This window comes from Adelges cooleyi, unplaced genomic scaffold, assembly GCF_023614345.1.
Source record: "Adelges cooleyi isolate 19-005CV unplaced genomic scaffold, UGA_ACOO_1.1 ACOO_flye_CR_arks_rails_tigmint_CR_PRNA_574, whole genome shotgun sequence".
NCBI lineage: Eukaryota > Metazoa > Arthropoda > Insecta > Hemiptera > Adelgidae > Adelges > Adelges cooleyi.
Window position 1 is genome coordinate 13,807,594 of NW_026096268.1, and position 20,179 is coordinate 13,827,772.

Below are 20,179 nucleotides of genomic sequence, written 5' to 3' on the forward strand. Positions count from 1 at the left end.
CTTGCGCGCTGATGGCCCAAAGAGATTGTAAAACGAGCCGTGTTATCTTTTTCGATTTCGACAAAAACCGTTTTCCCGCTTTTTTCTTATTATTTACGTTTTATCATTGGTATTCGAATTTGGTTTTTTTTTGTCATTGTAAACAGCGGCAGATGGCGGATTGCCCTCGATTTAAACACATTTGTGCTTTTATACATTATTGACTATTTTGGAATTTTGCACTTTTTGCTTAAAACACTATGGTGGACGATCAATTTCCAGATTACCTGAACGTTTACTACAAACGGCTATTCCCGTACGCACAGTTTCACAAATGGTTATCCTACGGAAACGGTGAGTTGTTTGAATTTGAACCTTTTTAAAATTCTGCTTGTTTTCAATTAATTATTAACGCCACATTATGATTTACAGTAAACCCGGAAAATTTTACAAACAGAGAGTTTTCTTTTACTTTACACGAAGACATTTACATTCGATTTCAATCTTTTAATTCATTGCAAGAATTTGAAACGGAAATTCAGAACAGATGTCCGTTCAAAATAGATATCGGGGCCGTGTTCAATATGAGGTATGTTTTTAGAATTGCAATTATAACTGCACGGTTGTCCACGCCATATAATTTGTTTGGCGACCCGATTTTGGCTTTATATTATTTATGTCCAGTCCGTATCGTATTGATTGCCGTGTACTATCTATCTATGTTTTTTTTTTATTCTCTGATTCCACGAATTTGTTTATTTAAGCCCTAAGGTATGCCGAAATTATCCTCAGTTTCATGCTATGGAAAAAGAACTCGTGATTGATATTGATATGACTGATTACGATTCAATTAGAACGTGTTGCTCTGGAGCTGATGTTTGTCAAAAGTGTTGGAGGTATTTAATTCAAAGATTTTCTTACAAATATCATACTTTAATATAACTACATTAATTGTGTTTTGAATAAGGTTTATGGTTATTGCTGTTAAAATTTTGGAACGGTCCTTACGTGATGATTTTGGTTGGAGTCATTTGTTATGGGTGTTTTCTGGACGACGTGGTATTCATTGTTGGATATGTGACGAATCTGCAAGAAAACTCTCTCCTTCAGAACGAGGAGCCGTTATTGATTATTTGGCTGTATTAACCGCCGGAGACAATAAACGATGCAATGTTAATCACCCTTTTATCAAGTAATGTTGAATTAAATACAATTCTTTCATATCACACACAATTTTGTATAGCTGTTTAAAGTATCAATTTGTTATTTTTAGAAATTCAATTTCAATAATAAAAGAAGAGTTTGAGAATCTCATTGTTGAACAAAAATTTTTAGAAACACCTGAGCAGTGTAGTAAAATTCTGTCGTTTATAGCTGACGAAAAGCTCAAAGAGCAAATAAATTTACAATTTTCGAAATACCAAAATAGTTTACAACGTTGGGAAGCACTATCTCTTGTTGTTCAAAACAATCACAAAAGGGTAAACAATTTTTAGAAATTAGTGTCTTTTTAACATTTAAAGTGTTTAATCGAAATATACTAAAGAGGTTTAACTGTGCCTTTGTGTTACACAAGAGTATGTATTTTACTCTACAATTTCCCTATGTAAATTAGTGAAAATTTAAAGTAGTAATTAATAGGAAATTACATAAAGTATGCAACTAATTAAATTGACCATTTTTAGAAGTAAAATAGTAATAAAATTAAAAAAACACCAGACACTTTTTTCTGAATCTAAAGTCGGATATCTGCGGACTCCTCTAATTCAAAATTACCCCTTTGAAAATTGTTGTAAATGTTATAAATAAGTGTGTGGTATTTTTTTTATATATACAATATTGTTTATTTTAAGTATTTTTGTTTTACTTATCATATAGTGTAATATATGTTTCTTATTAATTGTCATTAGGGATTGTTAAATTTCAAAACAAAATCGTGCGTAGAGGATATTTTATTATATTTGGCGTATCCAAGGCTGGATGTAAATGTTACCAAAGGACTGAATCACTTGTTGAAATCGCCATTTTGTATACATCCCAAGACTGGAAAAGTTTGTGTGCCAATTAATCCAAAAGTGATTGACAAATTCAATCCGAATACAGTACCTACCATCAGGTATAATTTTATTTTTTAAATCATTTTTTATATTGTTTCAATAAAAAAATGTGGAATATATTTTGCCGTTTAGTATGTTAATTGATGAAATCACTGAATACGACAAAAAACAAAAAGAAATAGTTAGCGATGCCAACACTAGTAGTAATCGGTTAAAAGATTATAAGAAGACGTCCATGTTAAAAAGCGTCAGTATTTTTGAAGAATTTTTAAGAAATTTAGAAAACTCGTGGAAAGGCGACAGAATTAAAAACAGCGGTAATTGAAATAAAAGAATATTAAATATAATAAACGATTGCAATCTAATACACTATCATTTTTTTTTTCAGATTTGAAGATGGAGTTTTAAATGATATAGATTTTTACATAATTAAGTTATTGTAATAGTTATACTTAATAAGTTGTAATAAAAATATTAATTTTTTTTTTTTAATTTAAACCGTTAAAATTACTAGTCTACAATGTAAACTGTCAAATAAATTATAAATTACATATTCAGTTATTTTTTCATCTCAAGTTGTGCTGATATCATATTATTCAATTTAATTTTTACAGCTAATTATTTTTACATATTTCTTTAATGACATTTTAAAAAATATCAAGATATCAACGACTTTATAACAGTTGTTTTGTTGAGATTTTTGGCAAATTTTATATCTTTTATATGTATTTTTTAATAAACTTCAGCAGGTTTTAAATGTCTACACAAAATAAACAGGTGGCTATTATAGGGTAAAGTGTGTACTTAATGTATTCTAGAGTTAAATTGCTGAGTTGAAATAGTTCTGGAACTCTTTTTATTAGATTCCATTTTAACTATAAAAAGAACTAAAAAAGTTCTTATATTAAAGTTCTTCTTTTGGAACACAACTATGTTTTCAATAAAAGTTATTTCAAAATGTTTATTATAAGTTTAGCTTGAACCATAAATGTAGGATGATAGAGGTTGATAAGAAAGCAAAAGCCCCCATGTCAGTTTTGAGTGAAAAAATATTGAGCAATATAAAAAAAATTAAATCGTGAGATTCTTTACTTTATTAAGCACAAAACAGGCTCATACTTTTAATAATTATTGAAAAACTAACAATTTGTTGTACAATTTTTAATATAATTTCAACAGAAAAGTAAATGTAAAATTGTAAAACTAACATTATTTCAAGAATGTTCAATTTTATAGTACTGCTGTTCTCCTCAATGATTAATGGCTCATAATCAACATCCTCTAGGTGCTTTGATGTCTTCAAGTTGTTAAAAAAAGCCTGGTGTAAATGTGGAATGTAAGGTCTATCATGTCTTTCTTCTTAGCTAGCGTCACTGGTTTGCTTTATCAGTTGATAAGAATTTGGCTAGGAGCCTTTTGCTGGAGGTAGTTTAGTACAGTAGGACAAAACATCGTCGAATGTTTCATTGTACAGCATGATAACCGGAGATGCTTTTGTAAACTGCATCCATGGAATTTTCAGCCAGTTGCCTGGCCCTTCTTGGTCAACTTTTTAGTTCAACTAAGTTCATACTGAGATTTTAAAAAAGTTTTCTCAAGTTCATCTGCTACATCTACGCTCAACTTAAATTGATCACATTGTTGGCATTGTATCCTTTTTAGGAGAATTAAAGTGTAAGTTTAGCTCAGAAAAAATTTTCCTGTACAAATTTTCGCTAACTGGTTTGTTTTGTTTGATTAAGCAACTTTCTTTGTATAGGGTATACATCAGTCTGACATTGAGATTTGGATTTAAGTATCTACGATTAGGGTTGTGAGCTTGTGTATGCTGGCTAGTGAATGCTGGGAAGCTTTTGATGTGTTTCTTAACTTCTTCTACTCGCCATTCCTCAGTTTTATTTGCACTAGGGCCCTTCCCTCTAAAATCAGCTCCTACGTGACCACATTTTTCCTTCTGCAGAGCCCGTGACATTCTGCCATCAGAAATAGCAAATGTTTGTAAAAAAAACAGCTTACAAACATTCAGATTCATTCCTTCGATGTTTAAAAAATACTTATTTGTGGAGCCTTTATTCCCCCTACTTCCATCGCGTGTCCGTCTGACCTTTACTTCATATCTTTTGATAAGTCCACAGATGTAAGTATTTTGTCGTTTATAATCACTCATTGCCCAAAATAACTCAAAGATACCTTTTCTCTGATTTTCACTTATCATCCTATAACAGTGTTTATTACACTTACAATCGGTATTCACAAACACTTTACCATCTCCAGAATTTCTCTTAGATTTTTTGACATTCCTCTTCCACTGTGATGGATCTCTTTTTCTTTTAATTTCCAGGTCTTTATTGTTCTCTTCGCCTAATGAATGAATAGATGGAAGACTCTCATTTTTGTCTTGAATATTTGGTCTTGAATGTGAAGAGTTTTGAAGGTGGGGTTTATCGACAGTAGTCTGCCTGTTGACTTCCTGCCCTTCTGAAACAACAGGAAAGATGCTCAATGTATACCCAACACAGGTAACTAAGTTCCTAACTTAGAAAATATGAAGGTAAATTGGTAGATCATTGTTATGTTCATGGTGTTTTGTCTACCTACTAACCTACCCTATATTAACTCAACCATATGAATACTGCATAAAGGGTGAATAAACGATTTATTAAGAAATATGTACTCATTATTGTGCAACTAGGTTCCATTATGGTTATTATGGGTTCAAATATTCGGTCGATATTGTCATCATTAATTGAACAGCTGCCTGAAGTCATATTATTTTTGTTAATTTAAACTTCAAACAATTACAAAACCGAAAAATTAAAGAAGTACTGAAATAGTAACAAAAATGATTCAAATCGATCAAGCCTCAAGGGTGTTTTTTTGATAAGGTTATCAGACTGATAATAAAACCCATAGATATAACATTATAAAACCAAGTCAAAATATCAATACTTATGTACAAACAAGTAATATTATTATGAACCAGTTTTATAATTACTAAGGTAGTGTTACTTTAGATAGCGCTAAAACCTGTCTAGCACCACTTTTGCTCTCGACGGCTCAATTATTTTATCATTTAATTTTACTGAGTAGATAATTTAAATAAACATCATACACTATTCTACTACTACACTATATTAACACTTATTTCGATTAAAGTTGGTACGTATTTGGATCCCAGAAAGAATCTCCTAGGACCCGTGGGGGGAGGGAAGGGATAACATGTACAAATAATCGAAAATGGCATATATTGGCGCCGTCGAGTCTATAGTTTTCGGGGTCGCTAAGCTGATTGATGGCAGTCCTGAATCCTGATGATAATTAAACCCTTAAGGTGGTGTCGTGTAAAAAATAATAAAAAACGATCGATATTAGTTTCGATTACAGGCTACAGTTCTATGTCTGGGGTAATCTCTGAATCTACTGGCTTGATTCTAGGTAGATGGAATAAGAATGACGATGGGGAGGGAATGGGATACTATTTTCATTGTAAACCGAGCGAAGCAGTGTACACATAGCTATGTTTTTATAGTGGGCTAGTGAGCTTGAGCTTACCTCATAAAAGTCAACGATCTTCGAGCGTTGGTTTCGAATAAAAGAACATACACATAACAAATAAAATTCACATATTTAAGACAAATAAAACTCTCTCTTACACACTCTCACACACACACACATTATTGATCTAATAATAAAATATTAGATATTTAACAACAAAATAAAGTTAATGCAATTCTCTATTCTACGAATACATCGTATAAGAAGACATGATATGTTTTATGAATGAGTTGAAACTTTCATGGATTGAAACTCATCCGCATAATATGTTTTACCTATGTAAATGTAATGATAATATAACAAGAATAATAATGTATGCGTGGATAATTATATAATTCGTTAAATTTGATCAGTGTTTTTAATAATTAAGTATACCTAATAATATTATGGAAATAACGAATATTTTTGTTACGTTGATTAAAAAATCGTTTTTCGCAGTGAGTTTAGCATGGCCGAAGGTCAGCTTTCTTAGAAACCCTTTACAATATATAGATACTAGGCATTAAACGATTATAAAACACTGCGGTGAATCCTTAGAACTTTTTTTTTATTATTAACATTCGCGTTTCAGTTGCTTTCCTCGGCTTCGTTGCCGACCATTTACATGTTACATGTTACATGTTATGTGTTTTGTTAGAATGCGACTTGTCCACGCCGGTATATGTATATTTATTATCCAGATCTTTTTGTCGATTTGAATATTAGATAGTAAAATTTGTGGTGATAATCGTCAGACAATAACTATCATTCGGCTCGTTTTCTATTCCAGCTTGTTTGTTATCATCGGTGTTCTTGGAGGCAGCTTTTGTACTGTGCTCGTTAACAGTCAAACGGCATGACATATGCAGGCCCAACAGTCAAAGGAGTGTGTTCACAGCGATCGGTTCTCGTGGTGTAGTGTACGCCAAAAACGGCGATCAACTTGTTCGATCCAACTTCAGGGTAAGTATAGATACCTAATGCGCACTGTGGTAAGTAGTATTATAATATGTTGGCGGTACAATACAAACTAAACACAATCAAAATACATATATTTTATGGTAGTAAGTGAGTCTTGGTAGAGGTGGCCAGAAAAAAATTGATCAAGTACCAACCGAAATACACGAGACATTTTTAAATTTAAAAAAAGTATTATTACCAATTTATCGAGGAGTAAAGTGAAGGTAATTTTTTGAAAAATCTTAATTAAGAGCTCATATTTTAGTGTATACTAATTATGACACAGTAATGAGGATTCTTTGTTGGTAGTTGTTTATTGTTTTTTTGATCAATCTATCGCAGTAATTTCTATAAAAATAATTACAATTTTTTACATCAAAATAGTTTTATGTGGTTTAAAACGCATCGTTATGGAATAAATTGTCGTAAAATCACCAAATTTTTGCAATTAACAGAGGAGAACTTTATGTGTGCTTAAAAGTTTTTCAATTTTCGATAACTTAATCTATTAATTTTTAATACTTTACTAAAAAATACAAAAAAAACTTAAACTAAAAATATAGGAAAAAATAGCTTCACATAACATAAAGTATTCGTTATTTATTTTTATGTCAAAAGTGATGAGTTTTCTAAAATTTTAATTTAATTTTGAGACCATAACGAAATTTAGAAAAATGAAATCTTTCTAAACGCGTATTTAAAAATAAACATTTTGTTAATATTTTTTATGTGTATACAACAAAGACAGTGTTTTCTAGGGCAATCATGGCCGTATCCAGCATATAGGTTTTTTTAGGAGGGGTCCTCGAGGGATTGAAGTTTAACTGGATAATATTAAAACTTAAGTATATCTATGCATATAGTTACATAAACAAATCGATCAATAAGTACAAAAATGCCTTAATAGAACGAACTTTTAGTTATTAATATGTTGGTATTAATTAATTTACAAAAATATCTTATAAATCAACGTAATGAAGGCCGATGTTTTTTTTAAATTAAACCAACGGCCGGGGGCGTTAAAAACTTCTTCAACAAATAATATAAACTACTTAATAGGCGTTTTATTTTCACTTCAAAAGTTTTTAAAAAAGCTCAGAATTTTCTAGTTTTCTTTTGTGTATAAAAAAAAATTACAAATTCAAATGTTTATAATAACTCAAGACCGCAGTTTTAAATTTGGTAAAAAAAAAATCACTCGCTATTTGAAATGAGTTTTTAAATAATTATTCAAGCATACTGAACACTGTTTAAAACACAAATTAAGATTCAGCGAAAAAAATAAAAATAAAATTATATTATGTATTTTGGTTTTTTTTTTTTAAATTAAAATTTTATTGTGTAATTTATATAATAGTAAAAATTAAAGTTATTTAAAAAAAAAAAAAATTTCGCTATTAAAAAGTGACCTTTCTTTCTTTTACGTCCCTGATATCGCGGTCTTATTTTAAAGTATCTGAAAAATAGGTTTATTGTGTTATTGATTTGGCTATCGGTAACAACGCCTACGAATTATTAGAAAAGATAGATATCAACTCTGACCGTATTCACTCTAATAATACAAGTGTAAAATTTTAAACAATGATATTTATCGATGTTTTATTCGTACAATTTGCAGATTTACATCGAAGCGTTTATTCGAAAGAGGTGATATTGCTTTCAGTTATATTTCCTGAAAACCTATGATTTCCGCGATTTCAATATGATTCATCTCTACTGTGCTAAGATTAGTTTTTTTTAGAATTTAATAAGACAAAATATGGTTATCTCGTTATAAATGAGAAAAATTCGAAAATCACCCAAAATAAGAACCGCCAAACTTTACTAGCATTTTTATACGGCTATCCTGCAACCTGACAAGCTTCATGTTGTGTCCTATAGGGAAGCCTACCGGGCCAGTGCTCTTTGCACATTGTTTCATGTCCGTCGTGCATGGTCAACGTTCGATTCAAAGATGTAAACCTAACGTGCGCTGCCGGCTACGACTTAGATGTCCCCTCCTCTTTTGAGCAGCTCAAGTGCAATTCAATTTGTATCGTCGAACCCCCGTACTTGGCAACGTCGCTAAGATGTGTGAACGCGACGGCGAAAAAACCATCAATTCATTACAAATCTCTCACCAGCCAAGTGAATATTAACTTTGTTCACACATACCCGTACGGACACGCTTTCACGGCGGAATATCTCATAACTAGTAAGTCAAAGTTTTATTCACAATTAGAAAACATCCGAATTGCCAAACTTTCCATTTCTGACATGAATATGTCTTATGGTTGGGGGATCAATCTGAAATTTCACACTTTATATTTTCTTATCGCTCATTCTTATTATAAATTATCAAGTGAATCGTGTGAAATATTTACGATTTCAGTGGGCGAATGTCACAAAACATAATGATTCATTTGTTACTACTTGAAGAGCACAGCTTTTAAAATATAATTTTTAAAGTTTTGAAAAACGTCTAGCCCCATGGAATATCCCGCCTAGGTGTTGTTCTAAATACATAAACGGGTATGAAGTTTTAGGAATAGTATCTATTTGCAGTAGGATTGGTCAAACTGGTTAGAAATATTTAAACATTTAGGCGGGTAAGGTGCCAGGAGCGTACCTGGCACTATATAGTATTATTAGAGTTGGTGATTTAATAAAACATTTAATACAATCGTGTAGGAAACACTCAGCTAGCGGAAATGAAACCCGAGTTGGATTCGACAAACACATCGTTAGGCGGTTTCATAAGTACGCCGTTTTTCCCATCTCCCTATGCGGATGACTTGAGCTTTGAACAGGTGATCGACTGCAAATCAGACGCCGAATGTAAAATACAGTTGATTTTTGTCGATTTCTTAATTGCCCACGAATCCACCGTCGAGGTCAAAAACCTAATATTTTTGTTATCGAGTCGAACAACTTATTTTATTTTTTTATTTGTCGTTACGGTTTAGTTTTACGATTCGGACAGAAAGCGATTAGACACGGCCGAAGGGGCTCTAACTAGACCGCCCGCTCTGCTGACTTCGGGACCGACGCTTTACGTTAAATTCTTTGCCAACGGCGTTTCCTCAGTTGGATACAAAGCACAGTATTCGTTTATACACGGTCAGTATATTAAGTAAACAAATTTTAAAGCTTTTCAATGAACTATTATATTTTTATACACATTCTGTCGGTATGGACCAGTATACTCTGTCGGTATATGGTACTCGGTCAGAAAAAACTAAAATTAAGTACTTTTCGACGATTAACAATAGTATCATTGTTTTATTTGTTTGTACGAACAAACATTTTAAGAGAATGCTACCTTTTTACGCTTCCCTTTTATTAAGGAGTAAAGTTTAGGCAATTTTTTGTAAAATCTCAACTTAGACCTTAAGTGTAGTTTTGCGGGGATCATACCCGAAATTCCTTGGTACTTGATAGTAAAATCACAAAATGTTTACAGTAAACACAGGATGACTTAAGCATAGATGATAAATGAGAGTATTTATCATCTATGCTATATATATATATATATTTTTTTTTTTAACATTTCGTGAATTTAGTACTACTACGCCTATGTACAGTATTCATTCGCGCAAACCCTGTTTTCACTCTACACAATAGATTAACGTTCACTTAAACTCTGTTGTAACATGAAATACCAAATTTTGAAGTTATCTCTTCATAATTGACCTGTGACCACATATTTAATTATTATACCTACACACAATATGCGGACGAACATATTTTCAAGGAAAGCATAAGTAAAAATAAAGCACTCCTAAATTTCAGATTTGAAATTATCGTATCGTAATATACATAATCATATCACTGTGTCCGATTTTAAAACTTTAAATCCCAATCCTCATAACATTATTATTGAATTCGTAACTAGAAGTATAACGGCGGGTTGGATAGGCAATTCTGGTACGTCCAGGACTGTAATAATTTTTTTAGTAGGTATAATATTATTTAAGAATTAACTTTTCAGTTGATAAAATAGTTAAGTACCATTTGAATACTTTAAGTATTTTTTTTTTTTACAAAAATCGAATAAAGCAAAAAAAATACACTTTATAAACAAAAATATGATTAATTGGGGATATATTTTAATTTATTTACGTCATCGATAAGCGACTTGACTCGTATTTATTCAAAAACCTGAAACTAAATCTACAAAATATGTTAACCCATTTAGAATTTGCAAAGGACTTCTGTTCAATAAATTTGTTTTAACTTTAGATACAATGTTTATGTATTTTCTGTAGACGATTATTTTATAAAAACATACGGTTTTATTTTAGTTCTTTTCAACTACATGGCATTTTTTTTTAATTTGACTATAAATTAAGTTAAAATCGTTTAGTATAATATAATAAGTATAAAATATAATTATCAATTTTCAGGAAACATTAAAAACTCAATTTTAAGGCCTAATACAAGTAAGTGAGATCAGTGAACACGACACACGTCAAACATGCGGTTATTTTTTTAAGTTTAATAGAAAAACCTATAGGTAGATAATATAAGTACATATTTATAAAATACATTATTGCATCTTATACGACTTGATAATAATTATTAATTTTTACCATATAAATTGCACATAATATGATCATTTATTCGATGTACCTATTCATCAACGAATTGATAATTAAATCTTGTACATTTTTTTCTACTTTAGCAATCGCTTAATGAAAATAATATTTTGTATTTTTTTTTAAACTTACGGCATAATTTGTCATTTTGATTGTTGTGCACAAAAACAGTTTTAGTGTGTAGAGATAAAAATATTATTATTTATTAAATAACTTGAACGCTTTTTTTTTTAAATTAAATATTTGACGTTACTAATGAATCTGTTATTTAAGCGCGTTCGTAATTTATTAGACTGTGGAGGATTTGTGGAGAACAAGGGCGGCGCTATAACCATGATGAATATGGTCAGCGAAACGGAACCTGATATTATGTTCGATTGTATTTGGTTGTTTAGGCTATCTAAGAAATATGAAACACCCTCAAAGTGGCTTATGTACATGAAAGTCATTGCGATGGACAATTTAAGTAAGTACAGAAATACGTGTCGTGTATATGGGCGGTATGGTATACTTAAAGACAATGGCCTAGGTTTTTTTTTTTTAAATAACAATCATATACCTATAGTTTTATATTTTTAGTCGACAGTGATTTAACGATTTGCGAGGGTCCCACGTCGGAAGGACAACTTTTGCAATGGAATAACGGTTCTCATTTTACCGAATTGCTAATGGGCACAAATGTGGGATACTACGTGAGGCTGGTGGCAGCATTTAATTCTAGTTCACGGTTCGAAATAGCTTATGCAGCATATTCTCGTTCAAGTATGTTTATACTAAAATTTAAATATTTCGAATTGAAAACTAAAGGTTCTATAAAAAAAAAAATGAAATTTCCCGTCTCTTTAAGAGAAACATAATATGAGATACCTACAATTATTTTCTCTGACCATAACAGCCATAAAAATATAGTATTATTTTATTCACTATAAATCATATGATTTATGAACAGTTAATTTTCCACTTATTTATGAATTATTATGAACATTAAATAACATTTTTGAGTAGGGAACTACAAGACAAATCTTTATTTTCCAATAAAAATTTACAAAATATAACAAACATAATTTAAGATAATTTGACCTAAAAAAAATGTAGGTAGTAATATAATATATTTAAACCGCCGTCTAACGGAAATTTCCAGGTTTGTTACAGAATTGTCACATGAGTCTGTAAATGGTTAATTAACGATGATGTTATAATAAAATAGTCAGTAGTATAGGATGTCATTAAAAATTGTATAAAAATGTAAAAATAAAAAATTTTTTACAGTTTTTTTATACAAAATAATGATATAATAATAAAAAAAGAATGAACGCGATTTATAAAAAAAATGAGAGTGTAGTGGATTTAAGGAGAGATATAGTCACGACTACTGAAACGGTTTGCTGGGAATTATTTGGTAAATATAATATCTGTTGGCCATGTTATCATGAGTTGAAGAAACAAATTGAGTTTGTGCGAATAAAGACATAATTTAATATTTTACATTTAGGAGTTTCCGAAATTACTCGTCAATTAATTATAAAAATTCGATTTTCAACTTCGGCTTGGTAAACTAGTTATGTCAACTTTAGATAAACCTTATTTTTGGTCGGGTATTTCAGTTTTGCCTAATTAATTAGTTTAATGAACTCGTCTGTTTGTGTCCAACATTTTTTTTAACAGCTCAATTAGGAAGCTGTACCGAAGGGAACGAATTCGCCTGCAAGAATGGCCGTTGTATTGCGAATAGGTTACATTGTGACGGGTTTGACCATTGTGGCGACAACAGCGATGAATCTAGAGAGTGTTTCGACGATAGAGGTAAAAAATAAAAAAAGTTATTTATATTTTACATTTAATACTATCCAAATGCTGTAGATGGCGAGGTAGAATTTACGGACAAGAGTTGGTACCCCTACAAGTACAAGTCAAATTATTATTTTCCCAACAATACATTGTACTTGAAACGGTATCACGTTCTTATGGGATGCTTTTTAGGTAAATGATTGCGTCACACAGTGGTCTGAAACGTAAATTTAGCTGATATAAAACCAAATTTATAAATTTATTTAAAATTATTTAAATCGATAAACAACTTAAGTAATATTATAAAAAATTAAAAATCACTCATAAGCGCTATTTTAACCCTTCCTAACTCTGAAAATTAGAGATAAATTAAAAAAATTGTATCGTATACGACAGTACCCGTATACGAATTTCAATTCATGAAAGCTTTAACACATTTACATCTAAATTGACTTGTCCTGCAGTTTTCTAACGAGACACAAATGGTGTTAAATTATAAAAGCTAAATATACGTTTCAGATCACTGTGGCGGCCGTGTCCAGTCGGTGTGGTTTTAAAATTTAATTCGCCCTTTCACTGGTCGTTTTTTTTTTACAGGGCTTGTGCTGTTGTTCTTCATAATACTGTTTACCGTTTACAGGATAGCTTCGCGTTACCACTTCCAGACGGAGTTGCAAAACCGACTGATATCGATCAGCCAACTACTCTGTAAATAATACAATTTTACAATATAGTTCTGATCTTCGGCTTCGACAAAAAAAAAATGAAAAAGAAATAATCTCACTCCACGGTTTTATACTCTGTCTAACGAGAGAACGACGGTACTGCGCAGAAACCAAAACGCGGTACACCTGTTTACTTTTGTCTGCACTGGCGCGTACAAGACTAATCTGTTTTGGTTTCCGCGCAGTACCGTTCTCTCGTGAGACTGAGTATATAATATATTTTGTGCGTTGACCTTGTTTAAAGTGGACGGAGTTCAGTTGCACGAAGAGTACGATTCCACATCCGAAGTAGGGAGGACCTATACGGCGGACCGTTTGTCGGACGATCCACCGCCGTACGAGTCGCCGCCGGAATACGAGCCGCCGCCGAACTACGAGGAAGCGATAAAAATGTACCAGTCTTCGGCGACGAATAAAACTATTATGGACCATGAAATAATTGGCGTCCATCTAGAGGGTATATATGTTACTGTGTGCTATTTTAAACTAATATACTATATTATGTTTGATCAAAAAAATAGATTGGGCTTGAACAAAATGATTGCAGATAACAACGGTTCGAACGACGGCGAAAGCGTTCAAGCTTTGTCCGAAAAAGATGAAGACAAACTTTGTTTATGTTGTTGTTTAGCGAGCTATCAAGTTTTGGCGTTAGATTTGATCGCTTTGAACAAGTGTTGTTTGGGCAAGTTGTATTCTTTTAGGAAGTCAACAATAAATAATCAGTATTAAAAACGATCATACCATGATTGGGTTGTTTATTTACAGTCTATCGGTGTTCATATTATATAATTAGTCTAATCGCATTAAAGCATATTTTTTTGTTAAAAAATATCAATTAATTTGTAAATGTATTCAAATAAAATTTCATCAATATTCAATACATATTTATTTTAATAAAAATACAAAATCGTCTTTAAACTACAAGTTATTGTACTGCTTGGACTTGATTTTACTCATTTTCCACCCGAAAAAGGCGACTCCAAAATATAAAAAAAACAAGCTGACCAACGCCGTGACAACATATTGCCGTTTAGAAAGGCTGTTGCACGGTATTTTTTCATTAAAACAAAAATATATGGTTTGTGTGTGAGGAAAATTATAAAAAACAAAAAAAATTATTTAGAAATCGAATTTTTCCAAAAAAATTCGTTAACCGATGGATCGTTATTGGCCCCCGATGACTTCAGTATAATGTATGAATATTAATATAGCGAGAAATCTAAGTCGCTTAAAATTTCCATTGACAGCCGCCGTTATTATCACATTCGGTGAACTTAACAAAAAAAAAATGCTACTTTTTTAGGCCATTAAGTCTATTGTTTAGTTTCAAAAGTCGCAATTTCAATGAAAAAATTTGAGAATGCATTTTTCAGGTATTTAAATTAAAATTTTAACTAATGAGGTTAATGTTTTTTTTGAGCAAGGATGTTGAATATCAATTTAACATTTAACACTCGTTTATTATCTAGCAAATAAATAAATAAATTATACTATACTAAAAAAGAGTTGGATCATGAATATGTCTTATACTGCCTAGATGCAGATCAAATGGCGAAGGATATTTAATTTAATAAACCAATTATTCTAAAATACAAATTTAAATCAATTATAAATATATCTATACAGATTGTATAACTTTCTGAATAAACGGTAAAAAAAATATTAATTTTTGTTTTTAGTAATGGCGATGACAACCATTTTTGATATTACTATTGAAAGAATGGTATATTTAAGCGATTAATTCGGTAACTCCGGCAATAACATTAAACAGCTATTAACATTTAAACATTATTAGTTTTAAGTTTTAACGTTATTTATAGACGGACCATACAAAATACTAAGTTTAGCGGCTTGTGATAGCTGAAATACAAAATATAATTTTGAGTATGAATATTTTCGACGTATCGACTAGGACCGCGTCGATGCATTTGTTATTACTTATTCTTAGTGGTTAAAATCGACGGATTGTTGTTTAGTTGTAAGTCAAACTCTTCCTTCGATGTGAATTTTATCTAATGAATGACATTCTAGCGGTATTTGGGCAAGTTCGGCTTTCATATATTATTCTAAAATATTGTTTAAATACTTTTATGTAATAAAAGACAATTTAGTGTTAATAGGGTAAACTGTTCTTAATAATGTATAACAAAACATAATAAGCAACCGCAGTACTCCTTGCTTCATTTGCGCACTACACGGGTGCCATGCATCAAACACGTGTGAACTTGTGCTGCAGTAAGTATAAATATAAATATATATAAACATTCCGATGAACATGTGTACGTATATTGAAGTTCGGTCGGCGGCGGTGGTGAGGGGAACGGGGAGCGCCACGCGAATTTTTGGCAAATTCCCCGCCATATAAGACATACCTATCTGTGGCAAAAATAATGCACCTAATTTATATATATTTTGAACGTTAAGTTTATTGGACATCGTATTTGGGTATATTGTTTGTTCAGATTTACACCAGAAAATTGGTGTTTAAGGTATATTTTGCATGTACGACAATACATAATAACAAACAACATCACAACGATTTGTCTGTTGTCGACGAACTTGGTAGTTTTTACAAAGTTTTACCGTTACAAAAGACTAAAGAGTCTGCTTGCTGCGATTTATAGACCATCATATTTTGACTATAATAATGGCAATGTACTCGTGGCTATTATGCGTACTCGTTTGGGTCCTCGTCGGCTGTTGCCCAGTGGAGTTTTCGGTAGATCATGACGAGTTGGTCGGAATCGAATACTTGAAGCGCTTACAAAGCACCGAGGCAAGGTTCATGAATGTGCTACTAAACGACGGTACTTGCTACACCGAAGCCCACAAGACGTGTCTTACCGTGCCGGAAAAATTTGATTTGTCTTCGGTTACTCAGGTAATCTTGGACAAGATTGATGTTGCCCACTTGTATGGATACTCGGCCTATAAACTCGACAAATACACGGTTGCCACGTCGGGTAGAACACTGAATGATGTGGTACAGGAGTGCATCGACAACGGCCAGTACGCGGAGGGACACGCCAGGATTGTAAACGTGATCGAGAGCGCGGCCATCACGGCAATAGACAGATTTTGTAACGTGTCCTTGCTGTTGTCGGCGTTCGATACGAACACCATACGTGTCTTCGAACAATTTTCCCAGATGTTACAGTTGATGATGGACAAATTGAATTCGTTTGACATTTCGACCCGACCGATCAGTCGGATACGGCGAGTCACTGTTAGCCGAGAATTGTTCGCGGCATCGTGTGCGGAGTTCTCAGGGCAATACGGCAACATGGTCGGTTTCGCGACCATCGGTGACTATAAAAACAAGCACGACAAAGGCAAGTACACTCAACGCGGAATTGTCAAAGAGCTGAAGTCGAACATATTCCAAGCGTACATGTTGTTCAAACCGCTTCCGCCGAATTTCGGTGCATTTATTATCAACAATAACTTGTCAGATTAATTTTCGTAAGATTATTACTTCCATGTCGGTAAAATCAGCGGTGACTGTCAATTTGATTTATTCTGCACTAGGCGAAAGAGTTTCACAAATAACGTTACTGTCAACATTTTATTATTTTCCCCTAAAAATTGTAGTTTTCTTAATTATTTTTGCGCATTACATCATTTTTAAATTTATTTGTTTTATGGCGTTGTATAGTATACATTTTTTTAAGTAGAAGTTACTTTATGATATACAATTCATAAATTATATTAAATGAATTTAAACAAACTTGGAAAGTTTACTATTCAGTTCTTTTAAGAGAAAGCTAGCAAGTTAATTTAAACAATTAGAAATACATACCTCAAAAAGTATAATTACATTTTTTTATGTCTAGATAAATTATAACACAAAAATTAAAAAAAAGGATTTTAGCCTCCATGGCCCATAGAGATGCAATATAGAAATAACTATTTAATCATTTTAAAATGTATTGTTAAGCGTGAAATTTATGAAATTCTTTGAAAAATGAATTTTACTAAAATTCTGTACTTAAACATATTGTGTATTAATTCTATCGTAGCCGAGAGGGTTACCGCGGCAGTGTTTCAATACACTAGCCGTGTTTCGAATCTCGGTCGCTAGCCGTTTCTCTAGCGGGGCAAGCAATCGTCTGGAGAGAGAAATGGCTACCCGCCTAGTGCGGAAGGCAACATGAAACCACCACACCATAACCACTTCCCCAGGATGGCAACTCTTGTCTCTAGTTGAGCAAGAGTTATCCAAACCGACTTAACAGGTCGTAGACTAAAATAATAAATTAATTCATTTTGTCTAAATAATATCAAAATGTAGGTAGGTACATGTACGAACTTACCACAGAGTATATCAAATACTATAAATAATTTACAGTATTTGATCATATGAATTATTTTGTTACCAAGCAGTCACATTTTGTCACACAAATTACTCAAAAGTCTCATTGATTTTTTATGTCTAACTCAACGGATGACTACTGGTGAGCGACCAAATAGTAGTTTTACCTTAGTATATAAGTGATAAAACATCCTTTAGTGGTCAATGTCAAATAAATAATAACAAATAATAACAATATAAATTTATTACATTTATCAATAACATTTTTAAGTAATATTATACCACAACTTGCCCTAGACTCAAGGTGACTAAATTTTAGCAAATTTTTTGAAAAATGCTTTAAATAATTTTGGATTGTTGATGATGAACGGTTGTACAGTAGTTGAATCTCATTAGTTATTGGCTAAATTAGTTTTTATGCCGTTCGAGTTTAGTTTTGAAACGTTATTGATAGTTTTACTAAACTAAACCAAAAGGTATTATATCTTTTGAAGTAATAATTTAAGTAGTTTGTGGTTAATTCATTCAAACAAGAGCAGTAATTTTATTCTTACCATGCAGAAATCACCGAATACTCTTTATTAAAAAAAGTATCTAATTATTTATAAAATATATAATTCTATATCTACGACACCGAGTACCAACTGCCCAGATTTCTAATGTATATCCGGTCGATTTGTTATCGGTATATTCCACTAGCACCTTATGGGATATGAGCTAATAAGCGGATGGAGGGGCAAAGAAGGAAGGACAAGAGTTGGACTGCTGCTAATGTTGTTTAGATAAAAAATTATAGGTGTCCCATGCTACCCCGACAATATATACACTAGACAAATAATAAATTAGTATTAAATGAATAAAATATTTTATTTCATATATTTTATAATCAAACTGTAATTTTAATTATTTGCAATAAAAACCACATGAAATTATATAATTTTCAAAATTATTTTCCGGGTTGTAACCACTGTGTCTAGAGAACATAATTACTCAGTATGTTCAGAAGTATAAAGTAAAGAATGAGTTAAAACCAAAAATTTAGTTCTGTAACAATATTGTTTTAAATCTATATATACACACTTTATAATTACTTAGAAAATTGTTTAATAATAATACCATAATGCTGATATTATCAATAGACTTAATTACAAATTTATATAAGGAAATTCAAAGTATACAAACATTAGAGTATACCTAACCAATGGAAGGAGTCATATTTTGTATTAGTGTAATATTTTCTCCTTTTAATAATATTCGGCCAACAGGTTTTCGTGAATCGACTTTAGTATTGACTTCACATGCTTCGTCCAAAACTAAATTCATATATTCATCAAACCCAACAATATGGCCCTCAATCCTTAAGTGAATCTTTTCTTGTAACCATACCTGCAAAATTGTGATAACAATTTAAGATGAAAATCCTTATAATTTTCAATGGTAGACATTTCCTTTCCATTTTTTTTTTTAAATTTGGGATTATAGCCTATAGAATTATTCTACCTTTTTTGTCTTTCAAATGGTAATGGTAAGAGTAGTATATGAATGAACTGAAAATTTGAAAATTACAAAGAAGTGGACTGTCAATTTTTTTTTTTTAAATAAGGCAAAATCTGTAATCGTAAGACAAAATGATTTATATTTTAAGAAAATCTGAGGAAAATGTCTAAAGGTATTATTATAATTTTTCTGAAAATAACTTACTTGTACTTTGGCACGATTTTGTAAATGTCTAAAGATGAGGTTGATGGGTTGCACCATAACCTTTTGGACTTTTTGAGGAACTTTGTACGACATGATGGAAATGTTTAAAGTAGTAAATACTTAAATTAAATACAATCCAGTTAAGAATTTTGAAAACAAATAATAATATGTTATTTTGTTTATACAAAAATTTACAATCGGATTCCGGAAAATCATAGGAAGTACGAACGAAAACGTTAGGATTTTAATTTTAAGGTTAGCATTTTTGAGTCAATCATCTTATACCGATTGGACCAACTGGTATGTACCACTTCTTATCAAACAACAAAATTGATAATATTTATTTTGATAAATAAAATCACGGCCGAGACCGGATGGCTCACGGGTAGATACTATCTATTGGTTATTAATTAGCCCGATTTTGATATATTTTTCAACTTTTTAAGTTTTAACCCTATACATTTCGTGTTAATACCCTATGAACTTAAGATTTTTAAATGGTAACATATTAAGAATAATTTACTGAAAATTTGACTAGTCGAT

General features: G+C 31.5%; 4 protein-coding genes across 10 annotated transcripts; 2 read left to right on the forward strand and 2 right to left on the reverse strand.

Annotated features, from left to right (window-relative positions):
• Nucleotides 1-112: 112 nt before the first annotated feature.
• Nucleotides 113-2,586, forward strand: LOC126843166 (DNA primase small subunit). The gene is made up of 8 exons (XM_050580528.1): nucleotides 113-333; nucleotides 412-568; nucleotides 744-875; nucleotides 947-1,171; nucleotides 1,253-1,460; nucleotides 1,890-2,095; nucleotides 2,169-2,353; nucleotides 2,425-2,586. Exons 1-8 carry the CDS (start codon nucleotides 240-242, stop codon nucleotides 2,442-2,444), a joined length of 1,227 nt encoding a protein of 408 aa, XP_050436485.1. The 5' UTR covers nucleotides 113-239; the 3' UTR covers nucleotides 2,445-2,586.
• Nucleotides 2,587-3,122: 536 nt separating this feature from the next.
• On the reverse strand, nucleotides 3,123-4,885 carry LOC126843296 (uncharacterized). 4 transcript variants are annotated; one of them, XM_050580721.1, is made up of 2 exons: nucleotides 4,711-4,885; nucleotides 3,123-4,511 (listed from the first exon to the last, which is right to left on the reverse strand). In XM_050580721.1, exons 1-2 carry the CDS (start codon nucleotides 4,802-4,804, stop codon nucleotides 3,670-3,672), a joined length of 936 nt encoding a protein of 311 aa, XP_050436678.1. In that variant the 5' UTR covers nucleotides 4,805-4,885; the 3' UTR covers nucleotides 3,123-3,669. The 4 variants fall into 4 exon arrangements, 2 of the variants coding, with proteins under 2 accessions (XP_050436678.1, XP_050436677.1); XM_050580720.1 differs by having other exon boundaries at nucleotides 3,123-4,514; XR_007686406.1 differs by having other exon boundaries at nucleotides 4,392-4,514; nucleotides 4,643-4,885.
• LOC126843295 (uncharacterized) lies at nucleotides 4,423-14,427 on the forward strand. 4 transcript variants are annotated; one of them, XM_050580719.1, is made up of 13 exons: nucleotides 4,423-4,555; nucleotides 6,361-6,533; nucleotides 8,412-8,724; nucleotides 9,201-9,403; nucleotides 9,476-9,629; nucleotides 10,916-10,951; nucleotides 11,400-11,573; nucleotides 11,687-11,869; nucleotides 12,773-12,910; nucleotides 12,968-13,087; nucleotides 13,493-13,603; nucleotides 13,865-14,077; nucleotides 14,168-14,427. In XM_050580719.1, exons 3-13 carry the CDS (start codon nucleotides 8,463-8,465, stop codon nucleotides 14,350-14,352), a joined length of 1,779 nt encoding a protein of 592 aa, XP_050436676.1. In that variant the 5' UTR covers nucleotides 4,423-4,555; nucleotides 6,361-6,533; nucleotides 8,412-8,462; the 3' UTR covers nucleotides 14,353-14,427. The 4 variants fall into 4 exon arrangements, with proteins under 4 accessions (XP_050436676.1, XP_050436673.1, XP_050436674.1 ...); XM_050580716.1 differs by lacking the exon at nucleotides 4,423-4,555 and adding an exon at nucleotides 6,156-6,248; XM_050580717.1 differs by lacking the exon at nucleotides 4,423-4,555 and adding an exon at nucleotides 6,156-6,248 and having other exon boundaries at nucleotides 12,782-12,910.
• A 4,356-nt stretch (nucleotides 14,428-18,783) lies between these two features.
• On the reverse strand, nucleotides 18,784-19,885 carry LOC126843187 (probable small nuclear ribonucleoprotein E). Its single transcript, XM_050580553.1, has 2 exons — nucleotides 19,637-19,885; nucleotides 18,784-19,321 (listed from the first exon to the last, which is right to left on the reverse strand). The coding sequence occupies exons 1-2, from the start codon at nucleotides 19,727-19,729 to the stop codon at nucleotides 19,130-19,132; spliced, it is 285 nt and encodes a 94-aa protein (XP_050436510.1). The 5' UTR covers nucleotides 19,730-19,885; the 3' UTR covers nucleotides 18,784-19,129.
• Nucleotides 19,886-20,179: the final 294 nt, after the last annotated feature.

Coding starts and splice junctions, on each gene's coding strand:
- LOC126843166 (XM_050580528.1), top strand. CDS start 240: ATGGTGGACGATCAATTTCCAGATTACCTGAACGTTTACTACAAACGG. Junction 569..743: donor GGGGCCGTGTTCAATATGAG/GTATGTTTTTAG, acceptor TGTTTATTTAAG/CCCTAAGGTATGCCGAAATT. Junction 2,096..2,168: donor AATACAGTACCTACCATCAG/GTATAATTTTAT, acceptor TTTGCCGTTTAG/TATGTTAATTGATGAAATCA.
- LOC126843296 (XM_050580720.1), bottom strand. CDS start 4,804: ATGACTTCAGGCAGCTGTTCAATTAATGATGACAATATCGACCGAATA. Junction 4,515..4,710: donor ACCTAGTTGCACAATAATGA/GTACATATTTCT, acceptor CTGTTGTTTCAG/AAGGGCAGGAAGTCAACAGG.
- LOC126843295 (XM_050580716.1), top strand. CDS start 6,203: ATGTTACATGTTATGTGTTTTGTTAGAATGCGACTTGTCCACGCCG. Junction 8,725..9,200: donor GGCGGAATATCTCATAACTA/GTAAGTCAAAGT, acceptor ACAATCGTGTAG/GAAACACTCAGCTAGCGGAA. Junction 14,078..14,167: donor AATTGGCGTCCATCTAGAGG/GTATATATGTTA, acceptor AAATGATTGCAG/ATAACAACGGTTCGAACGAC.
- LOC126843187 (XM_050580553.1), bottom strand. CDS start 19,729: ATGTCGTACAAAGTTCCTCAAAAAGTCCAAAAGGTTATGGTGCAACCC. Junction 19,322..19,636: donor AAAATCGTGCCAAAGTACAA/GTAAGTTATTTT, acceptor ACAATTTTGCAG/GTATGGTTACAAGAAAAGAT.